The sequence below is a fragment of the Schistocerca piceifrons genome, chromosome 6 (genome assembly GCF_021461385.2).
Source record: "Schistocerca piceifrons isolate TAMUIC-IGC-003096 chromosome 6, iqSchPice1.1, whole genome shotgun sequence".
Lineage (NCBI taxonomy): Eukaryota > Metazoa > Arthropoda > Insecta > Orthoptera > Acrididae > Schistocerca > Schistocerca piceifrons.
In genome coordinates, this window is record NC_060143.1 from 407886921 (window position 1) to 407908015 (window position 21095).

The 21095-nt window shown below is 44.9% G+C and overlaps 1 protein-coding gene across 1 annotated transcript in view; it reads right to left on the reverse strand.

Annotated features, from left to right (window-relative positions):
* LOC124802911 (chitin deacetylase 1) overlaps positions 1-14560 on the reverse strand; it is a 219388-nt gene extending 204828 nt beyond the window's left edge. Inside the window, exon 1 of the mRNA XM_047263980.1 lies at positions 14423-14560. Coding sequence (XP_047119936.1) covers positions 14423-14483 — 61 coding nt within the window. The 5' untranslated portion in view covers positions 14484-14560. The remainder of the gene's footprint in view (positions 1-14422) is intronic.
* Between the last annotated feature and the right edge of the window lie 6535 nt (positions 14561-21095).

Below are 21095 nucleotides of genomic sequence, written 5' to 3' on the forward strand. Positions count from 1 at the left end.
TGAAAGAATTCCGTTCACTGTTTGGATACTGGAAAAATGCAGTCGATCTACAAAGGAGATTACTCGTCCGGGTAGCCGTGCACGTTAAAGCAGCGCTTCCGGGACGGGAAAATGCGCCGGCCCCTGATCGAATCCGCCAGGCAAAGCTCGTCGTCCAGGTCACTCTGGATGTGTTTATAGGCGGTTTCCCACATCCCACTAGGTCAATACCGGACTGATACCCAGGAATCGTCTCAGTTACACGATTTAGAAAACTTTCTCTCACTTCCGCAAGAATTTCACTGTACGCAGACAGTTCGGCTGCGCGTAATATTCCGTCGCCGGTGGATAACGGGGCGGCTACAGCAAGGGCATCTGGCCACCTCTTAAATTAACAATGCCATATCCGTTAGTAGACATACCGACCCTGCGCAGTGCTGGTCAAAGGCAAAAGAAGAAGAAATCTGTAAAGGAGATTGATTAGAAATATCTCGTTCAACCCGTCCTAGAACATTGCTCAAGTGTGTTGGAGTAAAGAGGGAGATTAGACGTATACCAAGAAGAGCAGCATGAATGGTGACAGATTTGTTTGGACCACGGTAGAGTGCCATAGGAATACAAAACAACTTGAACTGATAGACATATGAAAATAGACGCAAACTATCCCGCAAAAGTGCATCTTCATGTTTCCGTGGCGCAGTGACTGCTCCATTAAACTTCGGGTGCACAGCCGCTTAAATTCAGCTTCTAATATTTCGGCTGTATATCGTTCAGCGATCTTCAGAGTGAGCCGAAAGACTAAGCTCCAGCACTCGCTTGGTCCTTTTAAACTCACGGACCGCGGCATGCGCATGTCGGCCACAGACATACAGCCCACAATATTTTGGAGGTGTGTTGACGACACGTTTGTAGTGTGGCCTCATGATGAAGATATATTACAAGAATTTTTTAAACCATCTGAACTACATCCGTGTACAAATACAGTTCACAATGGAAATTGAAAAGGAGGGATGTCGTCCATTTTTTGATGTTTTGCTTCGGCACAAAGATGATGGAACTTTGGGACGTACAGTATATCGGAAACCGACACACTCAGTTTTATATTTACTTGCCAACACATGCCACGGCCTTTGCAGACGACGTGCGTTCTCAGAACCTTAGTTCACAGAGCACACATCATTACTGACGAGAGCAGTCTACAGGACGAGCTTCTACACTTAAAGAGAATTTTGGAAGCCAGCGGGTACTCTCCACAGCAGATACGTAAGGCACTACGAAAGAAACCAAAGTTGAGCACAGGCAATGCAGAAGAAGACATACATGGCTTTCCTGCCATACATGGAAAGGCTATTGTCAAAAATATGACGGATCTTCAACAAGCACAAAGTAATAGTGATTTTTCGTCCTTCACCGGAGACGGCAGCACTCTTGAGTTCCGTTAACAACCATGTGATTCTGCGGAAGAAAGTGGCCTCTCGGTTCATACAGTTAAGATGACTGAACATCACATGTACACTCGCCTCCTACAACCTAATAAATCGACTATGGTGGAACACTGTGTTGACTGTGGTCACTCTATGTTATACGAAAACTTCGAAATTGTAGCGTCCACATCATCTATGTGGGACTCGGTGGTGAAAGAGCCAACTGAAATTCGCTTTGTGACGAATTTAATTAATAGAGATAGCGGCTTCAGCTTGCATAAGGCGTAAGAATGGCGCTTTCTGTAATGAACATAATAGACGTCACGACTGTGCAGTTCAGAGTGACACATCGACTTCCCAGCGTGGATCGACTGCGCAGGCACAGATAAAATTAATGTAGATTGCATTTTTTTTACCGCCGATCAGCGTCTCTGGCGCCTTTGTATTTGTGGCAGCATACGCAGTGGCGCGGTCTGCGAATTTAAAAGGACGGAGTGAGTGCCCAACCGTCTATCTTTCGCCTCTCTCCGAAGATGTTTGGACGATATGCAGCCGAAATATTAGAAGTAAAAACTGAATTTATGCGGCTTGACGGCCAAAATTTAGTGGAGCTAACCCGCAAAAGCCTATTTGCAAAGTGCCAAGAACCACAACTAAATAAGGAAACTAAGAATATACTATAACCTCCTATTTGCGTTCCCATAGGGAAGACTACACTAATTATAGCTCGCATAGAGGCATTTATGTAGACATTCTTCTCGCACTCTATACTTGAATGAAGGGGGAAGAAACCCTTATGATGTACATGGTACTAGTGGAAATACCCTCTGCCATGCACTGTGCAGCTTTTTGCAGAATATGGATGTAGACGTAGATACCAGATATCGTGCTGAAGTTTGTGACGGGACGTCCCTAATCGAAGATGACAGATTGCCGGAGGTAGCCTCCGTGACGTCGGCGCGAAAGCGACAAGTGTCGGGTCTCGAACGTCTGTTCCCGGAAGGCATGCGATATGGCCGCGCTGTGCTACGTTGTTGTCGGCCTCGCTTACGAAGAAACGGCCGGCGGCAAAACGAACAAAAACAGGGCTTCGCCGCTACAGGAAAAGCTCAGGTCGCGCAGCACGCGTTCGCCCGCCGTGAAAGTGCGAGCATAGCTGCGTCACACACTCCTCGAAACGTCCCAGCAACCGTGTCGTTAACCAAATTCCGTTTCACAAGAGTAGCCTTCCGTTCAAAATCGATTACTTACGGCAGGCGTACGTTACGTGGCTGCGTGGAAATTGCCTTCCAGCCAAGCCGCCAGTGGGTCGGCGATGTTGCCGGCCGGGGTGGCCGAGCGGTTCTAGGCGCTACAGTCTGACACCGCGCGACCGCCTCGGGCATGGATGTGTGTGATGTCCTTAGGTTAGTTAGGTTTAAGTATTTCTAAGTTCTAGGGGACTGATGACTTTAGAAGCTAAGTCCCATAGTGCTCAGAGCCATTTGAACCATTTTTTGGTCGGCGATGTCAACGATCAACTGATTGTGACGAGTGTAAAGTCCAAAAATTCTAAGTGGCTGCAGACTCCAGGCATGCGTAGATATAGGGGATTGAGACGTCGACTGTCGTTCATCGGAAGTTAACGTATTCTCGCTGCGTTAGCTCGTGTTAAAGTAATGGATTTTGTGTCTCCTTAATCTTTATTTTATTATTTGCTTTTTTCCTGGCAAAGGCTGCATAAGGACATTTTTTTCCCCCACAAGAGAACCTGGAATTTCATTCTAATACTGGTCTCCCTCAAGAGACGCCAACCATGTGAAAGCAATGAGGTATTTGGACTTTAAAGTACCTAAACACAATAAAAACATGTACTGTTCATATGTAAGAATGTAACTAAATGAAATTTTTTAAATGTAATTTTAGATGACTCTCGATCCTAGATAATCACTACCCGAAACAGTACAGAGGTCGATATATCACAAAAAAATTATCGATACCACAAGTATCATGAAGTATTGATTCCCTGTATATATTTGAGGCTTTGTTGGGCACGAAATGATTTACTTTAAGTACAAGGCGAGATTTGTAAATCATGCTCTGGTTTCATGAATTACACTCTAACACAAAAAAGAAAACTGACGGGCCATAAAGGAATTATCCATATGGGACGGAAATCAATAGATGTGATGTACATGAACAGACAAACAAATGTTTACAATTTCAGAAAAAATGGATGAGTTACCCAGGAGAAAGAGCTTCACAAATTGAGCAAGTCAATAAAACGTTGGTCCACATCTAGCCCTTAAGCAAGTCGTTATTCGGCTTGAAATTGATTGGTAGAGTTGTGGAACGTCCTCCTGAGGGATATCCTGCCAAATTTGTCCAACTGGCGTTTAGATCGTCAAAATCCCCATCTGGTTGTACGGCCCAGTCCGTAATGGTTCAAATGGCTCTAAGCACTATGGGACAACTTGTGAGGTCATCAGTCCCCTAGACTTATATCTACTTAAACATAACTAACTTAAGGACATCACACACAGCCATGCCCGAGGAAGGATTCGAACCTGCGATCGTAGCAGCAGCGCGGTTCCAGACTGAAGCGCCTAGAACCGCTAGGCCACAGCGGCCGGCTAGTCCGTAATGCTTCAAACATTCTCAGTGGGGAGAGATTCGGCTAAAACACGTCTTCGCTGATCATCGTAGCTCAGTACGAAGCGGAACTCGTCACGTAAGACAATTCTACTCAAGTTAGTGAGATTCCAGGCCGAAGACGTGTCTGGAGACGCTCAGGAAAGCGATGGGATACCAACCTGACTGACTGTCGCCCACTATATGGCTCGACAACCGGGAGTGATGGTTTGAGGTGCCATTTCTTTTCGTTTGGTTGTCATCAGCGACGCCCTTACAGCACAGCTTTATGTCGACGGTATTCAAAGCCCCGTTTTGTAGAACTCCTTGACAAGCCGTCCTGGGCTTACATTTCTGTACTATAACGCCCGACCTCAATATGACGAGAGTTACTACTACTTGTCTTCGTGCTTGCCAAATCCTACTTTGGCCAACAAGGTCGTCAGATCTCTCCAGTTAAGAACGTTTGGAGCATTATGGGCAGAGATCTATAACCAGCCCGGGATTTTGACGATCAAACGATCCAATTAGGTCATTCAACAACTCCAATCAATGCCAAGCTGAATAACTGCTTGCATAAGGGCCAGAGGTGGACCGTCGCGATATTGACTTCCTCAATTTGTGAAGCTCTTTCTCTTGAATAAATCATCCACTTTTTCTGAAACTGTAGTTATTTGTTTCATCTACATCACATCTACCGATCTGCACCATACGGATAATTCCTTCATGGTGCGTCTTTTTTTTATTATTATTACAATTTCTGAAAGGGTTCGCGAGTGCGACATTCAGTTCTGCAGTGACTTTTGCTATTGTTGCCCTCTTCATTTACCATCTGTCACGACCACTTAAACACACTTTCGTCCGCGTTGTGACTTAGCGGATGATGTTATCCAGCTTTCCCTGTAGGTGGCACTAATCTCCGATACGGTGCCTCATGAAACACCAAACACTTCGGCTCCCTTTGCTACTGAAGCAGCCACCATGCCAACACCAACAATTTGGCCACGTTCGAATTCACTTAGCCCCGACACAACGCAGTGACAACTTCACAGATTACTGTTCCAGCCCCCGCCTCCCTGACTGACAATTGCAACGTACTGAGGCATTTGCGATAGTAATGGATACTCGCAGGCACTTTCACCAAACTATTATCTGTTCTGTTTCAGTAAAATCTTTTTTGTAAGTTTTCTTACAGGCTAAGAAAAGGACCGTCCTTCCCGGCATTCATATTTCGATTTTCCAAACCGGGACAATATTTGCTAATAGAATTTATTAAGGTTCCTTGCAGACTGGCAAGAATTTACTTTATTCCTTTTTAGCCGCAAGGAACTATCTGTAATAGTAGATTAGAGAAGATAAACTTCTTTGCCAAGGTCGCAAATAATAACCTTTATTCTCGATAACAAGTTTCAGTAATCGATGTTACCATCTCCAGATCTCGATAAACAGGTTATTGCACAGCTGTAAGAGTACTCTTTCTCGTGAATTGGTAGGTACGTAACAGACTATAAGACTGATGCATTCGCATGTCAAAATTAAAACAAATATGTACATGGTGTTTACGACATACATCTGTACCCCTACAGCTGTTTTAAGAAATACGCAACAACCTGTCTGTCAAGATATGAAGATGGTAACATTGATTATCGAAACCGGTTATCGAGAATAAAGGTTTACGATTTTGGCAAAGAAGATTATCTTCTCTAATATATTAGAACGAATTGATGGACAGCAAAAGAAATAAACAGAAGAGTGGATTTCCTCTTGTGGGCTCATATGAAGAGTGTTTTGTATTAGACACCTTTCCATTGCGAAGAGGATCTGTGTGAAAGAATTCTCTATGCCTAGGACGTTTGATCGAACAACACTGAGGTTGTTAGGATGGATAAACATAACTTAATGCAATGCCAAGCCTTCACAGAAGCTAGGAGACGGCTCTCTGGAGAGTCATGTGAATGTAGTACCTCGTGTAAATGATACAGATAAATATGGTTATCACAAAAATGTGTCTATTTCTATTGTTATTGTCGTTAGAAGACCAATCGTATATTTGAAATATTCTCATTTACTCTTAGTTTTGACTAGATCGTTCCGTCAGTAGGATTCCCTAATGAAAAATCGTACATTTGCACTTCACTGTCACCACTGAATAACTGCATCAGCATCACGGGATGGGACCGATGACCGTCGCAGTCTGGTCCCTTTAATCCCACAAACCAACCAACCATCACGGGATCACACTTTAGATTGTAAGGATCCCGTGATCGATATCCTTCAGAGTGAATGATTTTTGGAATCTATCGGTTTCATCCCAGTTAATGAGTGCGTTGCAATTAGGCTTGTCTTCTGTTGTTCGTAAGTGGAATGAAATAAGTTAAAGGACATTATCTTTTATTTCAGAAGGACGTTACCACCTTTTATGGTCAATTTGACAGTAAATCGTAACAACCACGTCCACTATTGTTAAGCAGTAATTGGGTGTTATGCTATCGTGGCTGAAGTAAGTCTCTCTCCCTATAGTCCGAGAGCCAACCATTAGGAACATAGTCAGATCACTTAAAGTTACGGGAATGAAAGCTTATAAGATGGACGAGTTCTGTTCGACAAAAATTACTCTAACATCCAGTTACATCTTTACTAAGTATCGTCGAAAAGTTATGCACGAAATGAAAAAAAATGTAATTCCGTTTATTGTATGATTAAAGAGTCGTAACTAGTCGACCATGTCATACACCTAGGTGTAACAAAACCCACAAAATGTATTTCTCCTTAACAGCTGTTAATGGAAAGAATCTTTTAATATCGAGTCTCGTACTAACGTTTAGATATATGAAGTAGAACTATCATCACATATTGTCAGTGTAATTACATAGATGGTAGGCTTCGATTTACTAGCGGGCCCCTGGAAGACTGCAGTATGTCAAGAAAAGAGTTTGCTTTCAAAAGAACTGCACAACGGGCATATGCAATGATAGGTAACACTAGTTGCCAAAGATCTGACTGAGAACGAGAGAGTTCTAAAAAATCTTATTTGGCTGACACTCTACCTAGACACAGCAAGAATTTGATTTCAGAGCAGAAACTAATAATGTTCTTCAGCTTCCTACGAATCGATCACGCCGAGGTCGTGATGATTGTATTAGACAAACAATAGCTCGTATGAATATGAAACGATCGTGTGGCGTTATTGTTCGGGAGTCTCAGTCTTGGTAATATCTCGTAAAGAAGTGTCCAAGCAAAGGATGAAGTAGACAATGATGTCGCTGACGGTTGACATCTAGACAAAGACAACAATTTCATACCTCGCTGTTCACAATATCTGCTACCTAATCATGCGTAATGCTACTACAAAGAAAGTGACATATTGTTTCAGTGAAGCTTTCGAAACGACTCAGTGGTGACACAATCGGAAGAGTCAATCGACCAGTGGGCAACAAACGACAATTTAAAAAGATCGAAGCAAGCTTGCGAAGAAAGTATAGTGAATACTAAATAATACACAATAAAACGAGTTTCCAAAATGTCATACCCTACACGCCATTCGGAGGGCATACACGTGTCAAGTAAGAGTTTGGGCGTCATGCGCTGGTGGGAGTTACTTCCTTTCTCCACGCTTCTTCCTTCTTTCTCTTTTCTCAATGTGTAGTAGTTTTGCTGGTTATGTTATTCTCATTGACTGAATATTTGTACAGTTCTTCTGAACACATGCTGATAAGGCAGTATGCTGTCTCGATAATCAGAGTCGAAAACATAATTCAGATATTAAGTGAAACAAATACTGCACTCATCTTGTGCCAACGAACGGAACAGAACGTAAAAAAGGGGTATGCCCAAAAGACTCAATGAAACACGGGCTCCAGAACTGTATAACGTGTGAATGTTGACGTACTTCCATTACAGTGAGAAAGATTTTTTTTTAAAAAATCACAAGAAAACATACACAGTCGGAATAAATTTGCTCTGCTTCATGCCCATAACGTCCGTGGATGCTTTACAATTTTAGAGGTATTTAAAATCCGTCTTTGCTGCTACTAAAAACTGCGTGTTTATATTACCACAGTAGTTTCGTTTTATTGATTTAAAAAATCTTCAGTGATGGTATTTTTGTCTAATTTCGGTTTATATCTAGAATTGTCGTCTGCTTGCGCGTTTTCCAGGTATTCCTGCGTTTGACACTGATATTTTGCTCTCGTTTCACACTGGTTGCCTGCGATCTTGGCATGAAGTACCATGAAATACACAGAGGTGACAAAAGTATGGGATAGCGATATGCACGTATACAGATAACGGTAGTATCGCGTATACAAGGTATAAAAGTGCAGTGCATTGGTGGAGCCGTCATTTTTACTCAGGTGATTCACATGAATCGATTTCTGACGTGACTGTGGCCGCACAACGGGAATTAACACATTTTGAACGAGGAATGGTAGTTGTAGCTAGACACATGTGAAATTCCATTTCGGAAATAGTTAGGGAGCTCAATATCGCGAGATCTACTGTGTCAAGAGTGTGCCGAACATACAAAATTTTTGGAATTATTTCTCACCACGGATAACGCAGTGGCCAATGGCGTTCACTTAACGACCGAGAGCAGCGGCTTTTGTGGAGAGTTGTCAGTGCTAACAGACAAGCAACATTGCATGAAACGGCCGCAGAAATTAATGTGAGACGTATGACGAACGTATCCATAAGGACGTATCCTAAATCTGGCGTTAATAGGATATGGCAGTAGACGACCGTCAGGAGTAACTTTGATAACAGGACGACACCGCCTGCAGCGCCTTTCCTGGGCTCGTGACCACATCTGGCATTGTGCCAGCTGGTGGTGCCTCCATAACGGTGTGGACTGTGTTTACATGGAGTGGACATGGGTCCTCTAGTGCAAGCGAATGGATCATTAGCAATATGCAGCCATTTATGGACTTCATATTCCGGAACAATGACGGAATTTTAATGGATGACAATACGTCATATCACCGGATCTATAACTGATCGCGATTGGTCTGAAGAACATTATGGACAGTTCGAGAGAATGATTTGGCCACCCAGATCGCCCGACGTGAATCCCAACGAACGTTTCTAAGACATAATCGAGAGGTCTGTTCGTGTACAAAACCATGCCCGGCAGCACTTCACACTTATGGACGGCTATAGAGGCAGCTTGGCCGGCCGCGGTGACCGAGCGGTTCTAGGCGCTTCAGTCCGGAACCAAGCGGCTGCTACGGTCGCAGGTTAGAATCTTGCTTGGGCCATAGATGTGTGAAATGTCTGTAGGTTAGTTAGGTTTATGTAATTCTAAGTCTAGGGGACTGATGACCTCCAAGGTTAAGTCCCATAGTGCTTAGAGCCATTTGAACTATTTGAGGCAGCATGGCTCAATATTTCTGCAGGGGGACTTCCAACGACTTGTTGAGACCATGCCACGATGAGTTCTGCACTACTCCCGGGAAAAGAAGGTCCAATACGATTTTAGTAGATATTCCATGACGTTTGTCACCTCATTGTATAGCACAACTTGCGCTTATTTTCCGTTATTCACTAAATGAGATGAAAGTCCCGAGTAAAATATATCAGTAACGGAAACGAATGGAATTCATTATGCCATAGTGATCAGCATACTCAGCATTTTCAACTAATGCGAGAGGAAATTTTCCACTGTGATAGCTCTTACACGAGCCTCAATTTTCGAGATGGTGGGGTAAGTCAGCACCTTGAAAGGAGAATAGCTGTAGACGCGAATCACGGCAGCGCCCACTTTCTCCCTCACCCGACTAGCGGCTTCGCATTTCCGCTGCCGTAACGTTACACACGAGACTAGACGTCGGGCGTCAGTGTACGCCGAGGGCCAAGAATAACGACGCTATGCGAAACAGTGGGCGGCGCTTGCAAAATGTAGAGGAAGTGGCGAACGAAAAGCAGGATCTCAGCCACTCCGTCCTGGCTTTCCAAGGACGGGAAGAGATGCGCCTTTCACTAGCTCGCTTCAGGAAACCAGTTACACAACTTCACGCCAGCCTCCCGTCATCGCCGTCGCGAGCTGCGAAGCCACGAGTATTGTCATCGGCTTAACTAAATTATTTATCCTTTGCTAAATTACTTCTCTTTGCTATTTTTTTCGTCTGACAGGAAATGCTCGAGTAAAAATATGCCTCACTTTAAGAAAAACCGTTTTTTCAACAACGTAATGAAAGAGGAAGAATTTCCTTCAGAAAGCTATCCTCGTGAATAATATCTTTTTTTTTTTTTTCTTCGAGACGATGCAAAATTGCAACGAACCTGTGAGATCCTTAATTCCGACATTACGACTTTATTCCATATTCCGAGCCTTGTTTCTAACTTACACAGCTCTTCACCTTGCACATACTGTTTTATCTAGTAATTTTCCTAGACGTCTGTTTTCCCGAGCACTTGCTTCGTCGATTTTTAGGTAACCGAAAGCATAACAGTACTTACCACATACTAACGCAAACAGCATGTAGTGAGTTGAGCAATCACCGAATTCTCTAAATAACTCGAGCTGAATGCTCGACATGGTACCAGGGCTACTCGGAAAGTAAGGTCCGATCGGTCGCGAAACAGAAATCACAGTGAAAATCTGATGAGGCTTTGTATAAATGTGTTGGACAGTGTCTCCAGTATGCCAGTCGATTGCGTCACGTTGCTCTTTTCCAGCTCTGAGCGCACTTCGAGCACGTAAAGATGCCTAGAAGATTAGTGTCTCTCGCCAAGTATGACTGTGAGAGATTTCGCCTGATTTCATGCAACCCACACAACGTATCTGTCTTGTATTTCCTCCTTCATGACAATTCCTTGCTGCACACTGCAGGGGCAAGGGGGACGCTCCTGTAGTGTTGCCATGGCAAATGTTTGATCACTCACCGTACAACCCGGACTTGGCTCCCTCCGATTTTCACCTCTGCTCGTATGAACCGCTGGCTATGAAGACAAACGTTTTGGCACAGAGAACAAGCTGCAAATCAGCGCAGAGAATTGGCAGAAAGCACAGGCGGTTGCCTTCTATGACAATGGTATTCGAAAGCTGGTACATTGCTACGACAAATGTCTCAGTCGGTGCAGCGACTACGTGGAGAAGTAGCTGGAAGGTGTACTTAGCTGTTACAAATAAACCATTTTTTATTTTCACTGTGGTTTCTATTTTGTGAGCGATCAGACCTTAGTTTCCGAACAGCTCCCGTATATTTCCTTCCCTATGCTTATCCATCCTTATGTCTCCTTTCTAATGATTTACATGTCGACGGAATATTAACTCTAGCTTTCTTATCTATAATAATTTAGTTGTTACAGACGGATTTCTTAGCTGTTAAGAACTTCAATATCAGCAGTTATTTATTTCAAGCCAAAAGGCCGTCCACAGAATTGCAGTCCTGTTTGATGGCCAGATTCATCCAAAATGAAATACAGAACAAAGGTACCAAATAACTTTCTTTAAAATGCTCGTGAAACGCCCGTAACACAGCTGCAGTGGGTGATTAGTACCATAAAATATATTGCTACAGCTTGCTTGTACATTTCAAGGCCATGCTGATTATTTATTTCCGAAGTATCACTAGTACTTTCGTAATAGAGTTACCTTATTGTCGACCTTCCTTGTGACATCGACATAGATTAAACAGACCGCATGTATACCTCTAAAAGTATAATTACTGATTCTAGTAGAACATCTGTGTGATGAAAAAAGTCTAACAGTTAGAAAGTTGGAATCACCCAATATACAAGAGCCAGAATAAAGTTTGACAGACAATAAGAAATGAATGAACAACATAATGACTGAAAACACAAGGATTTGACGATACGCATCAACAGTTGTAAATAACCATTGTTACTAACATAGCCTATTCCTGGCCACCGCGGATTGGAACTGATTGCACTAGACTATTCCGAAGCGTTCAAACACTTGCGGGAACTGGAAAACATCAGTAGTCTACGAACCTAAGAAATGTACGGTTCTGGGCAACATAACTCCCAGAAGTCATCTCTACTTGAACAGAATCATTACATTTTTGTGCGCGGTAGTTAAATACGGCCGGAAATGGTTATTATCTTTCCTGGCTGCACACTCACGACTTATGGCGAATGCAAACCTTAATCAATGGAAGGTAATGGTGACTAATGATGTGTTCACTAACAAGCGAGAACAATGGGCAAACCATGAAAGCTTTCGAGCAATAGATGAAATACACAAAATGTTAAAAGTTAAATCAACTATCCTGGACAACATAAGATTGACAAATTTTGCTGTGTCTCGTCGAAATGCATCTCAAGTGGGACGAAAATTGTGAATACCACATGGCTCGCAACCTCAGATCTCCCAACAGTGGTTAGGCACTTTTTTAAGATCCTGAAAAATTCTTGACAGTGAAGAGTCACAATAAATCAGATGTAAGGAATATTTCTTACGAACTACTTTTCTCCAGAATGTCTAACTTCTATGAAAATGCAATACTGCACAATAATCTCCCATCGAGAAGTTATACAATCAATCTGTGCTAGTCTGATAAATTAAATTCCCTGTCATTAATTTGCTCTTGTCAAAACAATTACAACTATTTCCGGTATTTCACGTGGGACAATCTGGTACATGGGTCCTACCACTTAATTCGATGACTGCATTCTGAGATAACAGGATACATCTCAGAATGTGAGTCACCATGCAGTCGTTGTTGAACGTATCACAATTGATTCATGTTCTTCTACTCTTTTTTTTCCACAAGCATGTGTTTAACATCAGTGATGTACACATTTAACTCGTGCTGATTTATCTCCTTGTTTGTCACGTTTCTCTCAGAAACGGCATCTCGTCTGGACTGTCTATGTGAAGACATCGATATAGATGAAGCAACAACACCATACGTTGCTGAAAATTCTGCAAGTTGAGCGTGCGACTGTGATAAAAGTTATTCCTCAGTAAGAGATGTTCGAGTGTGGAGTGTACAGGAGAACTCCTTCCTTTTCCTCTTACTTCTCTTCGTTTCACTTAGGTGGAAGGTCAAATAAGCGTGGGGTTTCGGTGTAAGTTATCACTTAGCTCTTTGCAGTGCATGATTGCCTTTCCCCAACCGAAAGACAGCAGTTCTGGTTTAGACGGGCTAGTACCAGCAGTTGTTTCTGTTTCGCAGCATCAGGTAGGACAGGAAATTGGCAAATAAAAAAATATTTGGAAACTATATAACCTACAGTAAACACCGTACAGTGACTAATACGCTAAAGACATAGATGTAAAAGCGAAAAAAAAATTGCTCTACTACGACTGCTTCGTCATTTTACTGCCGCCTGTAGATCAACAGTAATGAGGAACGTACGAGCAGTCTGTTTTTTCTTTTTCTTTTTTTTTAAAAAAATCATAAGAAACATATTATACCTGTGACTATACTGTCAATGAGTAACAGTTGGAATCGGCGAACTCACACTAATACTTAGGTGTAACAATTTGTAAGGACATGAAATGGATATCACAAAGCTTCAGTTGTAGGTAGAGCAGTGGCAGACTTCGGTTCATTGTAGAGTACGAGGGAAATGCACTCAGTCTACAAAGAAAACTGGTTACAGAACCCACGTGTGATCAAGTGTGTGAGACCCAAACCAAATGGAACCAACAGGAGATACTGAACGTATACAGACAAGGGTAGCAAAAATGGTCACGGCTTTTTCGATGGTGCCGAAAAAACTGAACTGGCAGACACTTGAAGACAGACGAAAACTATCCTGTGAAAGCCTACACACAAAATTTCAAGAAGTAGCTTTCAGTGATGAAAGAATACAAGTCCCGACGTACTGTTCCCATGAGGATCACACACACAAGATTCTACTAATTAAGTGCGCACAGTGGCAAAAAGCAACAGCTCTCACGCGTTCCATACGTGAATGGAACATGAACAAGCTGACACGATGCAGAGTACCGCATCCCAAAATTTCACAGTAGTTTTCAAAATTTGGCTGTGGATGTAGCGATGCGTTGGACGATAATGTGTACCTCAGTCCCACAATGAGCAGACAGATTAATAGGTTACTCGAGTGTCAGAATTTGTGCCACCTGTCAACGGAGTAACATTATTTCCGGGTCGCCGCCCAACTGGGGAAAACACATCCAGTACTGCACAGAGGTCCCATGCTGTCTGATCACATTGGCACGAGGCAGTTGTTTCTGGGTACCAAAGTCCAAGGGCGCAGCTAAGAACGTGCGAAGGAAGTCAGTGTGTCGGAACTCGGGAGGCCACACACGAGTAGCCGCGCTACCGCCAGACGCGATACGTGGCGTGATAAACGTCGGAAGACGGCTTCCCAGAGTCGGTCATGCGGGGTCGACACGTCTTTAGTGAAGGACGTGACTAAAAAGAGAAGGTGCAACAGCGAGGAGAGGCGCGAACTGGCCGACGGGTGGCTGTACTCACCGGCAGAGACGAGCAGGGCGGCGGCCAGTAGCCGGTACAGCGGTCTCGGCGGCACGACCATGGTGCTCGCAGGAGAACTGGGGACCCCGTCTGCACGGCAGGCGCTCAGCGCGGCTCGGCGCGCCCCACCCTCGCCCGCGACGGCAGAGGTAGGGGCAGGGCGGCTTTCCAGCGGGGACCTGGACGTGGGTGTGTTCAGGAGGAAGGGGCGGGCTCGCCAGAGAGAGCTTCTGAAGAAAGGCGCACCGCGCACGACGGCAGCACGCAGCGGAACCTCCATTCAGAACCAACTCGTATGCGATACTGAACCGGTCCATTTCATTTATCGCATTTTATGTATAGGGTGACTAGATGCAATTGTTTAAAAAGGAGAACAAACAGCTTCAAAAAGGAGGACAAAGGAAGAAAAAGAGGACACATCAAACGGGTCAACTGCAGATGAGGATACCACCCATCAGCTTTGGACAAGTCACGTGATTGCCGGGAATTACCGGTAAAACTAGCAGTTAACTGTTACTGATAGTCAGGTGATGGTTAACTGAGCAATATGAAAAAAATTAAAAACATTGATTGTGGTGACAGTGTGGCGTCTATTGTTTTGTTATGTCAACAACACAGAATTGTTTACAAAGCGAAAAGCCGGCCGAAGTGGCCGCGCGGTTCTGGCGCTGCAGTCGGGAACCGCGAGACCGCTACGGTCGCAGGTTCGAATCCTGCCTCGGGCATGGATGTGTGTGATGTCCTTAGGTTAGTTAGGTTTAACTAGTTCTAAGTTCTAGGGGACTAATGACCTCAGCAGTTGAGTCCCATAGTGCTCAGAGCCATTTGAACCATTTTTTTGAACAAAGCGAAAAACGTAAGACCATTCACCTCCCTTCATTCGACGTACCGCTACCAACATCTATAGTTCAAGCAGCAGCTGACGACATGTAAACTGCACTTTAACCATCTGACTACAAATAAATTGATTGACTATGAAACAATGAAGTAAAACCATGACAGTTAATCTGTCAAGTTATTTCTTACTTTTATTGGTCACTGAGATGTACGTTCCAGCTCTACATATCTTACATTCCGTTTCAAATTCATTTCTCCCTTTCTTGAAAGCCAGATATTTGCAGGAACGGACATCAGAAAATGTACACTTTCGTTGAGGCATAGCCAAATATTTTACGTAACTCACTCGGTTAAAAATTACACTCACAAATTACTCGTGCACTATAGGAAGCCAAGTCAATACAAAGCGAAGATATGAGACGAAAATTTTAAATAATCGATATTTGCATTCGCTTATACGTCGATCAACAATACCATCGACGATCCTGGTGCCACCTACTAACACCACCTTCGCGCCTGTTTATCACGAGGGCTGTGCCAATAGTTAAAGTATTTAATAAAAGAGCAATAGAACGGGACGAATAGTAAATTAACTGTATTACGCTGAACTTTGCGAAAAAGCCAGACTCTGTAAAAATCCGCCCGGACCCCAGACAAATAGCTAAAAAGGAGGACATGTCCCGATTAATCCGGACGTCTGGTCACCCTACTTATGTACAGAATGTTTCAAAATGAATATATGAATTTTAAGGCTTTGTAGCACATACACTCCAGGAAATGGAAAAAAGAACACATTGACACCGGTGTGTCAGACCCACCATACTTGCTCCAGACACTGCGAGAGGGCTGTACAAGCAATGATCACACGCACGGCACAGCGGACACACCAGGAACCGCGGTGTTGGCCGTCGAATGGCGCTAGTTGCGCAGCATTTGTGCACCGCCGCCGTCAGTGTCAGCCAGTTTGCCGTGGCATACGGAGCTCCATCGCAGTCTTTAACACTGGTAGCATGCCGCGACAGCGTGGACGTGAACCGTATGTGCAGTTGACGGACTTTGAGCGAGGGCGTATAGTGGGCATGCGGGAGGCCGGGTGGACGTACCGCCGAATTGCTCAACACGTGGGGCGTGAGGTCTCCACAGTACATCGATGTTGTCGCCAGTGGTCGGCGGAAGGTGCACGTGCCCGTCGACCTGGGACCGGACCGCAGCGACGCACGGATGCACGCCAAGACCGTAGGATCCTACGCAGTGCCGTAGGGGACCGCACCGCCACTTCCCAGCAAATTAGGGACACTGTTGCTCCTGGGGTATAGGCGAGGACCATTCGCAACCGTCTCCATGAAGCTGGGCTACGGTCCCGCACACCGTTAGGCCGTCTTCCGCTCACGCCCCAACATCGTGCAGCCCGCCTCCAGTGGTGTCGCGACAGGCGTGAATGGAGGGACGAATGGAGACGTGTCGTCTTCAGCGATGAGAGTCGCTTCTGCCTTGGTGCCAATGATGGTCGTATGCGTGTTTGGCGCCGTGCAGGTGAGCGCCACAATCAGGACTGCATACGACCGAGGCACACAGGGCCAACACCCGGCATCATGGTGTGGGGAGCGATCTCCTACACTGGCCGTACACCACTGGTGATCGTCGAGGGGACACTGAATAGTGCACGGTACATCCAAACCGTCATCGAACCCATCGTTCTACCATTCCTAGACCGGCAAGGGAACTTGCTGTTCCAACAGGACAATGCACGTCCGCATGTATCCCGTGCCACCCAACGTGCTCTAGAAGGTGTAAGTCAACTACCCTGGCCAGCGAGATCTCCGGATCTGTCCCCCATTGAGCATGTTTGGGACTGGATGAAGCGTCGTCTCACGCGGTCTGCACGTCCAGCACGAACGCTGGTCCAACTGAGGCGCCAGGTGGAAATGGCATGGCAAGCCGTTCCACAGGACTACATCCAGCATCTCTACAATCGTCTCCATGGGAGAATAGCAGCCTGCATTGCTGCGAAAGGTGGATATACACTGTACTAGTGCCGACATTGTGCATGCTCTGTTGCCTGTGTCTATGTGCCTGTGGTTCTGTCAGTGTGATCATGTGATGTATCTTACCCAGGAATGTGTCAATAAAGTTTCCCCTTCCTGGGACAATGAATTCACGGTGTTCTTATTTCAATTTCCAGGAGTGTATTATACTACTGGCCATTAAAACTGTTACACCAAGAAGAAATGCAGATGATAAACGGATATTCATTGGACAAATATATTATACTAGAACTGCCATGTGATTACATTTTCACGCAATTTGGGTGCATAGATCCTGAGAAATCAGTACCCAAAACAACCACCTCTGGTCGTAATAATGGCCTTGATACGCCTGGGCATTGAGTCAAACAGAGCTTGGATGGCGTGTACAGGTACAGCTGCCCATCTAGCTTCAACACGATACCACAGTTCATCAAGAGTAGTGACTGGCATGTTGTGACGAGCCAGTTGATCGGCCACCATTGACCAGGCGTTTTCAGTTGGTGAGAGATCTGGAGAATGTGCTGGCCAGGGCAGCAGTCGAACATTGTCTGTATCCAGAAAGGCCCGTACAGGACCTGCAACATGCGGTCGTGCATTATCCTGCTGAAATGTAGGGTTTCGCAGGGATCGAATTAAGGGTAGAGCCACGGATCGTAACACATCTGAAATGTAACGTCCACTGTTCAATGTCCCGTCAATGCGAACAAGAGGTGATTGAGACGTGTAACCAAAGGCACCCCATACCATCACGCCGGGTGATACGCCAGTATGGCGATGATGAGTACACGCTTCCAATGTGCGTTCACAGCGATGTCGCCAAACACGGATGCGACCATGATGCTGTAAAAAGAACCTCGATTCATCCGAAAAAATGACGTTTTGCCATTCGTGCTCCAAGGTTCGCCGTTGAGTACACCATCGCACGCGCTCCTGTCTGTGATGCAGCGTCAAGGGTAACCGCAGCCATGGTCGCAGAGCTGATAGTCCATTCTGCTGCAAACGTCGTGAAAACGTTCGTGCAGATGGTTGTTGTCTTGCAAACGTCCCCATCTGTTGACTCAGGGATCGAGACGTGGCTACACGATCCGTTACAGCCATGCGGATAAGATGCCTGTCATCTCGACTGCTAGTGATACGCTGCTGTTGGGATCGAGCACGTCGTTCCGTATTACCCTCCTGAACCCACCGATTCCATATTCTGCTAACAGTCATTGGATCTCGAACAACGCGAGCAGCAATGTCGCGATACGATAAACAGCAATCGCGATAGGCTACAATCCGACCTCTATCAAAGTCGGAAACGTGATGGTACGCATTTCTCTTTCTTACATGACGCATCACAACAACGTTTCACCAGGCAACGACGGTCAACTGTTGTTTGTGTATGAGAAATCGGTTGGAAACTTTCCTCATGTCAGCACGTTGTAGGTGTCGCCACCGGCGCCAACCTTGTGTGAATGCTCTGAAAAGTTAATCATTTGCATATCACAGCATCTTCTTCCTGCCAGTTAAATTTCGCGTCTGTAGCACGTCACCTTCGTGGTGTAGCAATTTTAATGACCAGTAGTGTATTACATTCACCTTACAGTTATAAATAATACACCAAATGAAAGAGAAACACAAACAGTTATTCTTATAATTATTCAGTGTGAACACCGATGACACATTGAGTCGATAGGCGAGCTGTTCCGAAGCCTTGATCAATGTGTCAGGAGCAACTCTTGCAATGGCACTAGAAGTCGGATAGATCAGCTGGTATCGGAGGCACATACACATGATTGCGTCATATCGCGTGTGAACGTGGTCATGCATAAAATGCTGTGTCAACCGGCCTCTTGCGCCCAATCCACCGCTCGGATACAACGTCGTTTAACCACTCGCCTACTGAGTTATGCCACTGAGGCTGCGCACCATCTCGCTCCCAAATAAAGATGTGTTGTTCAGCTTCTTTCCATTGAGGCACGGGCCATAGCTGTAGCACATCAAGATAAGAAACATCAGTGACAGTTGATTCAACGAAAAAGAAAGGCCCATAAACTTTCCGGGGCTAACCGTAAAAGACTCGCACTCGTTCAACACGTTTTTCAGTCACTCTTTGTCATTCCATACTCTTCCCACCGCGCACAGCTATACAAACAAAACTGTCTGAGTTGCTCTTTCATTTGGCTTATTATTTACAATTGTAAGTTGGACGCAATAAATGCTACAATGTCTAAACACCGGAACGTTCATTTTGAAACACCCTGTATATAGTAAGCCAAAACGCTGCAATATTTAGACTTGCGTAAACTGTTATTTTCTGGTGCTGTAAGATGTTTTCGGCTCCATATCCTTTATTGAGCTACCTCCAAACACATGGAGTTGCTAGTGCCTATACACTATGTGATCAAAAGTATCCGGATACCCCCAAAAACATAGGTTTTTCATATTAGGTGCACTGTGCTGCCACCTACTGCCAGATACTCCATATCAGCGATCTCAGTAGTCATTAGACATGGTGAGAGAGCAGAATGGGGTGCTCCGCGGAACTCACGGACTTCGAACACGGGCAGGTGATTGGGTGTCACGTCTGTATGCGAAATTTCCACACTCCTAAACGTCCCTAGGTCCACTGTTTCCGATGTGATAGTGAAGTGGAAACGTGAAGGGACACGTACAGCACAAAAGCGTACAGGTCGACCTCGTCTGTTGACTGACAAAGACCGAAGAAGCTCGTAATGTGTAATAGGCAGACGTCTATCCAGACTATTTCACAGGAATTCCAAACTGCATCAGGATCCACTGCAGGTACTACAACAGTTAGGCGGCAGGTGAGAAAACTTGGATTTCATGCTCCAGCGGCTGCCCATAAGCCACACATCACGCCGGTAAATGTCAAACGACGCCTCACTTGGTGTAAGCAGCGTAAACATTGGACAACTGAACAGTGGAAAAACGTTGTGTGAAGTGACGAATCACGATGCACAATGTGGCGATCCGATGGCAAGGTATGGGTATGGCAAATTCCCGGTGAACGTCACCTGCTAACGTGTGTAGTTGCAATAGTAAAATTCGGAGGCGATGGTGTTATGGTGTGGTCGCGTTTTTTACGGAGGGGGCCTGCACCCCTTGTTGTTTTCCGTGGCACTATCACACCATAGGCCTATATTAGTGTTTTAAGCACCTTCTTGCCTCCCAATGTTGAAGAGCAATTCGTAGATAGCGATTGCCTCTTCCAACACGATCGAGCACCTGTTCATAATGAACGGTCTGTAACGGAGTGGTTACACGACAATAATATCCCTGTACTGGACTGGCCTGCACCTTTGGGATGTTTCGGAACGCCGAATTAGTGCCACGCCTCACCGACCGACATCAATACCTCTCCTCAGTGCAGCACTCCGTGATAAATCGGCTGCCATTCCTCAAGAAACCTTCCAGAACCTGACAGCGTATGCCTGCGGGAGCGGAGGCTATTATCAAGGCTAAGGCTGGGCCAACACCATGTTGAATTCCAGCATTACGGATGGAGGGCGCCACGAACTTGTAAGTCATTATCAGCCAGGTGTCCGAATACTTTTGATCACATAGTGTATATACGTCTGTTTATAATTAACAACAGTTTTGTATATACACTCTTAAGAAACAAAAAAAAATCATACCCTGAATAAATTACCCGAATGGCACCGAAACTGGTAGATTTGATCTACAACGTACAGACAAACAAATGATTTCAGTTTCAGAAAAAATTGAACTGTTATTCAAGAGAAAGAGCCTCACAAATTGAGCAAGTCAACAACGCGTTGACTCTAGTGCAAGTGGTTATTCGG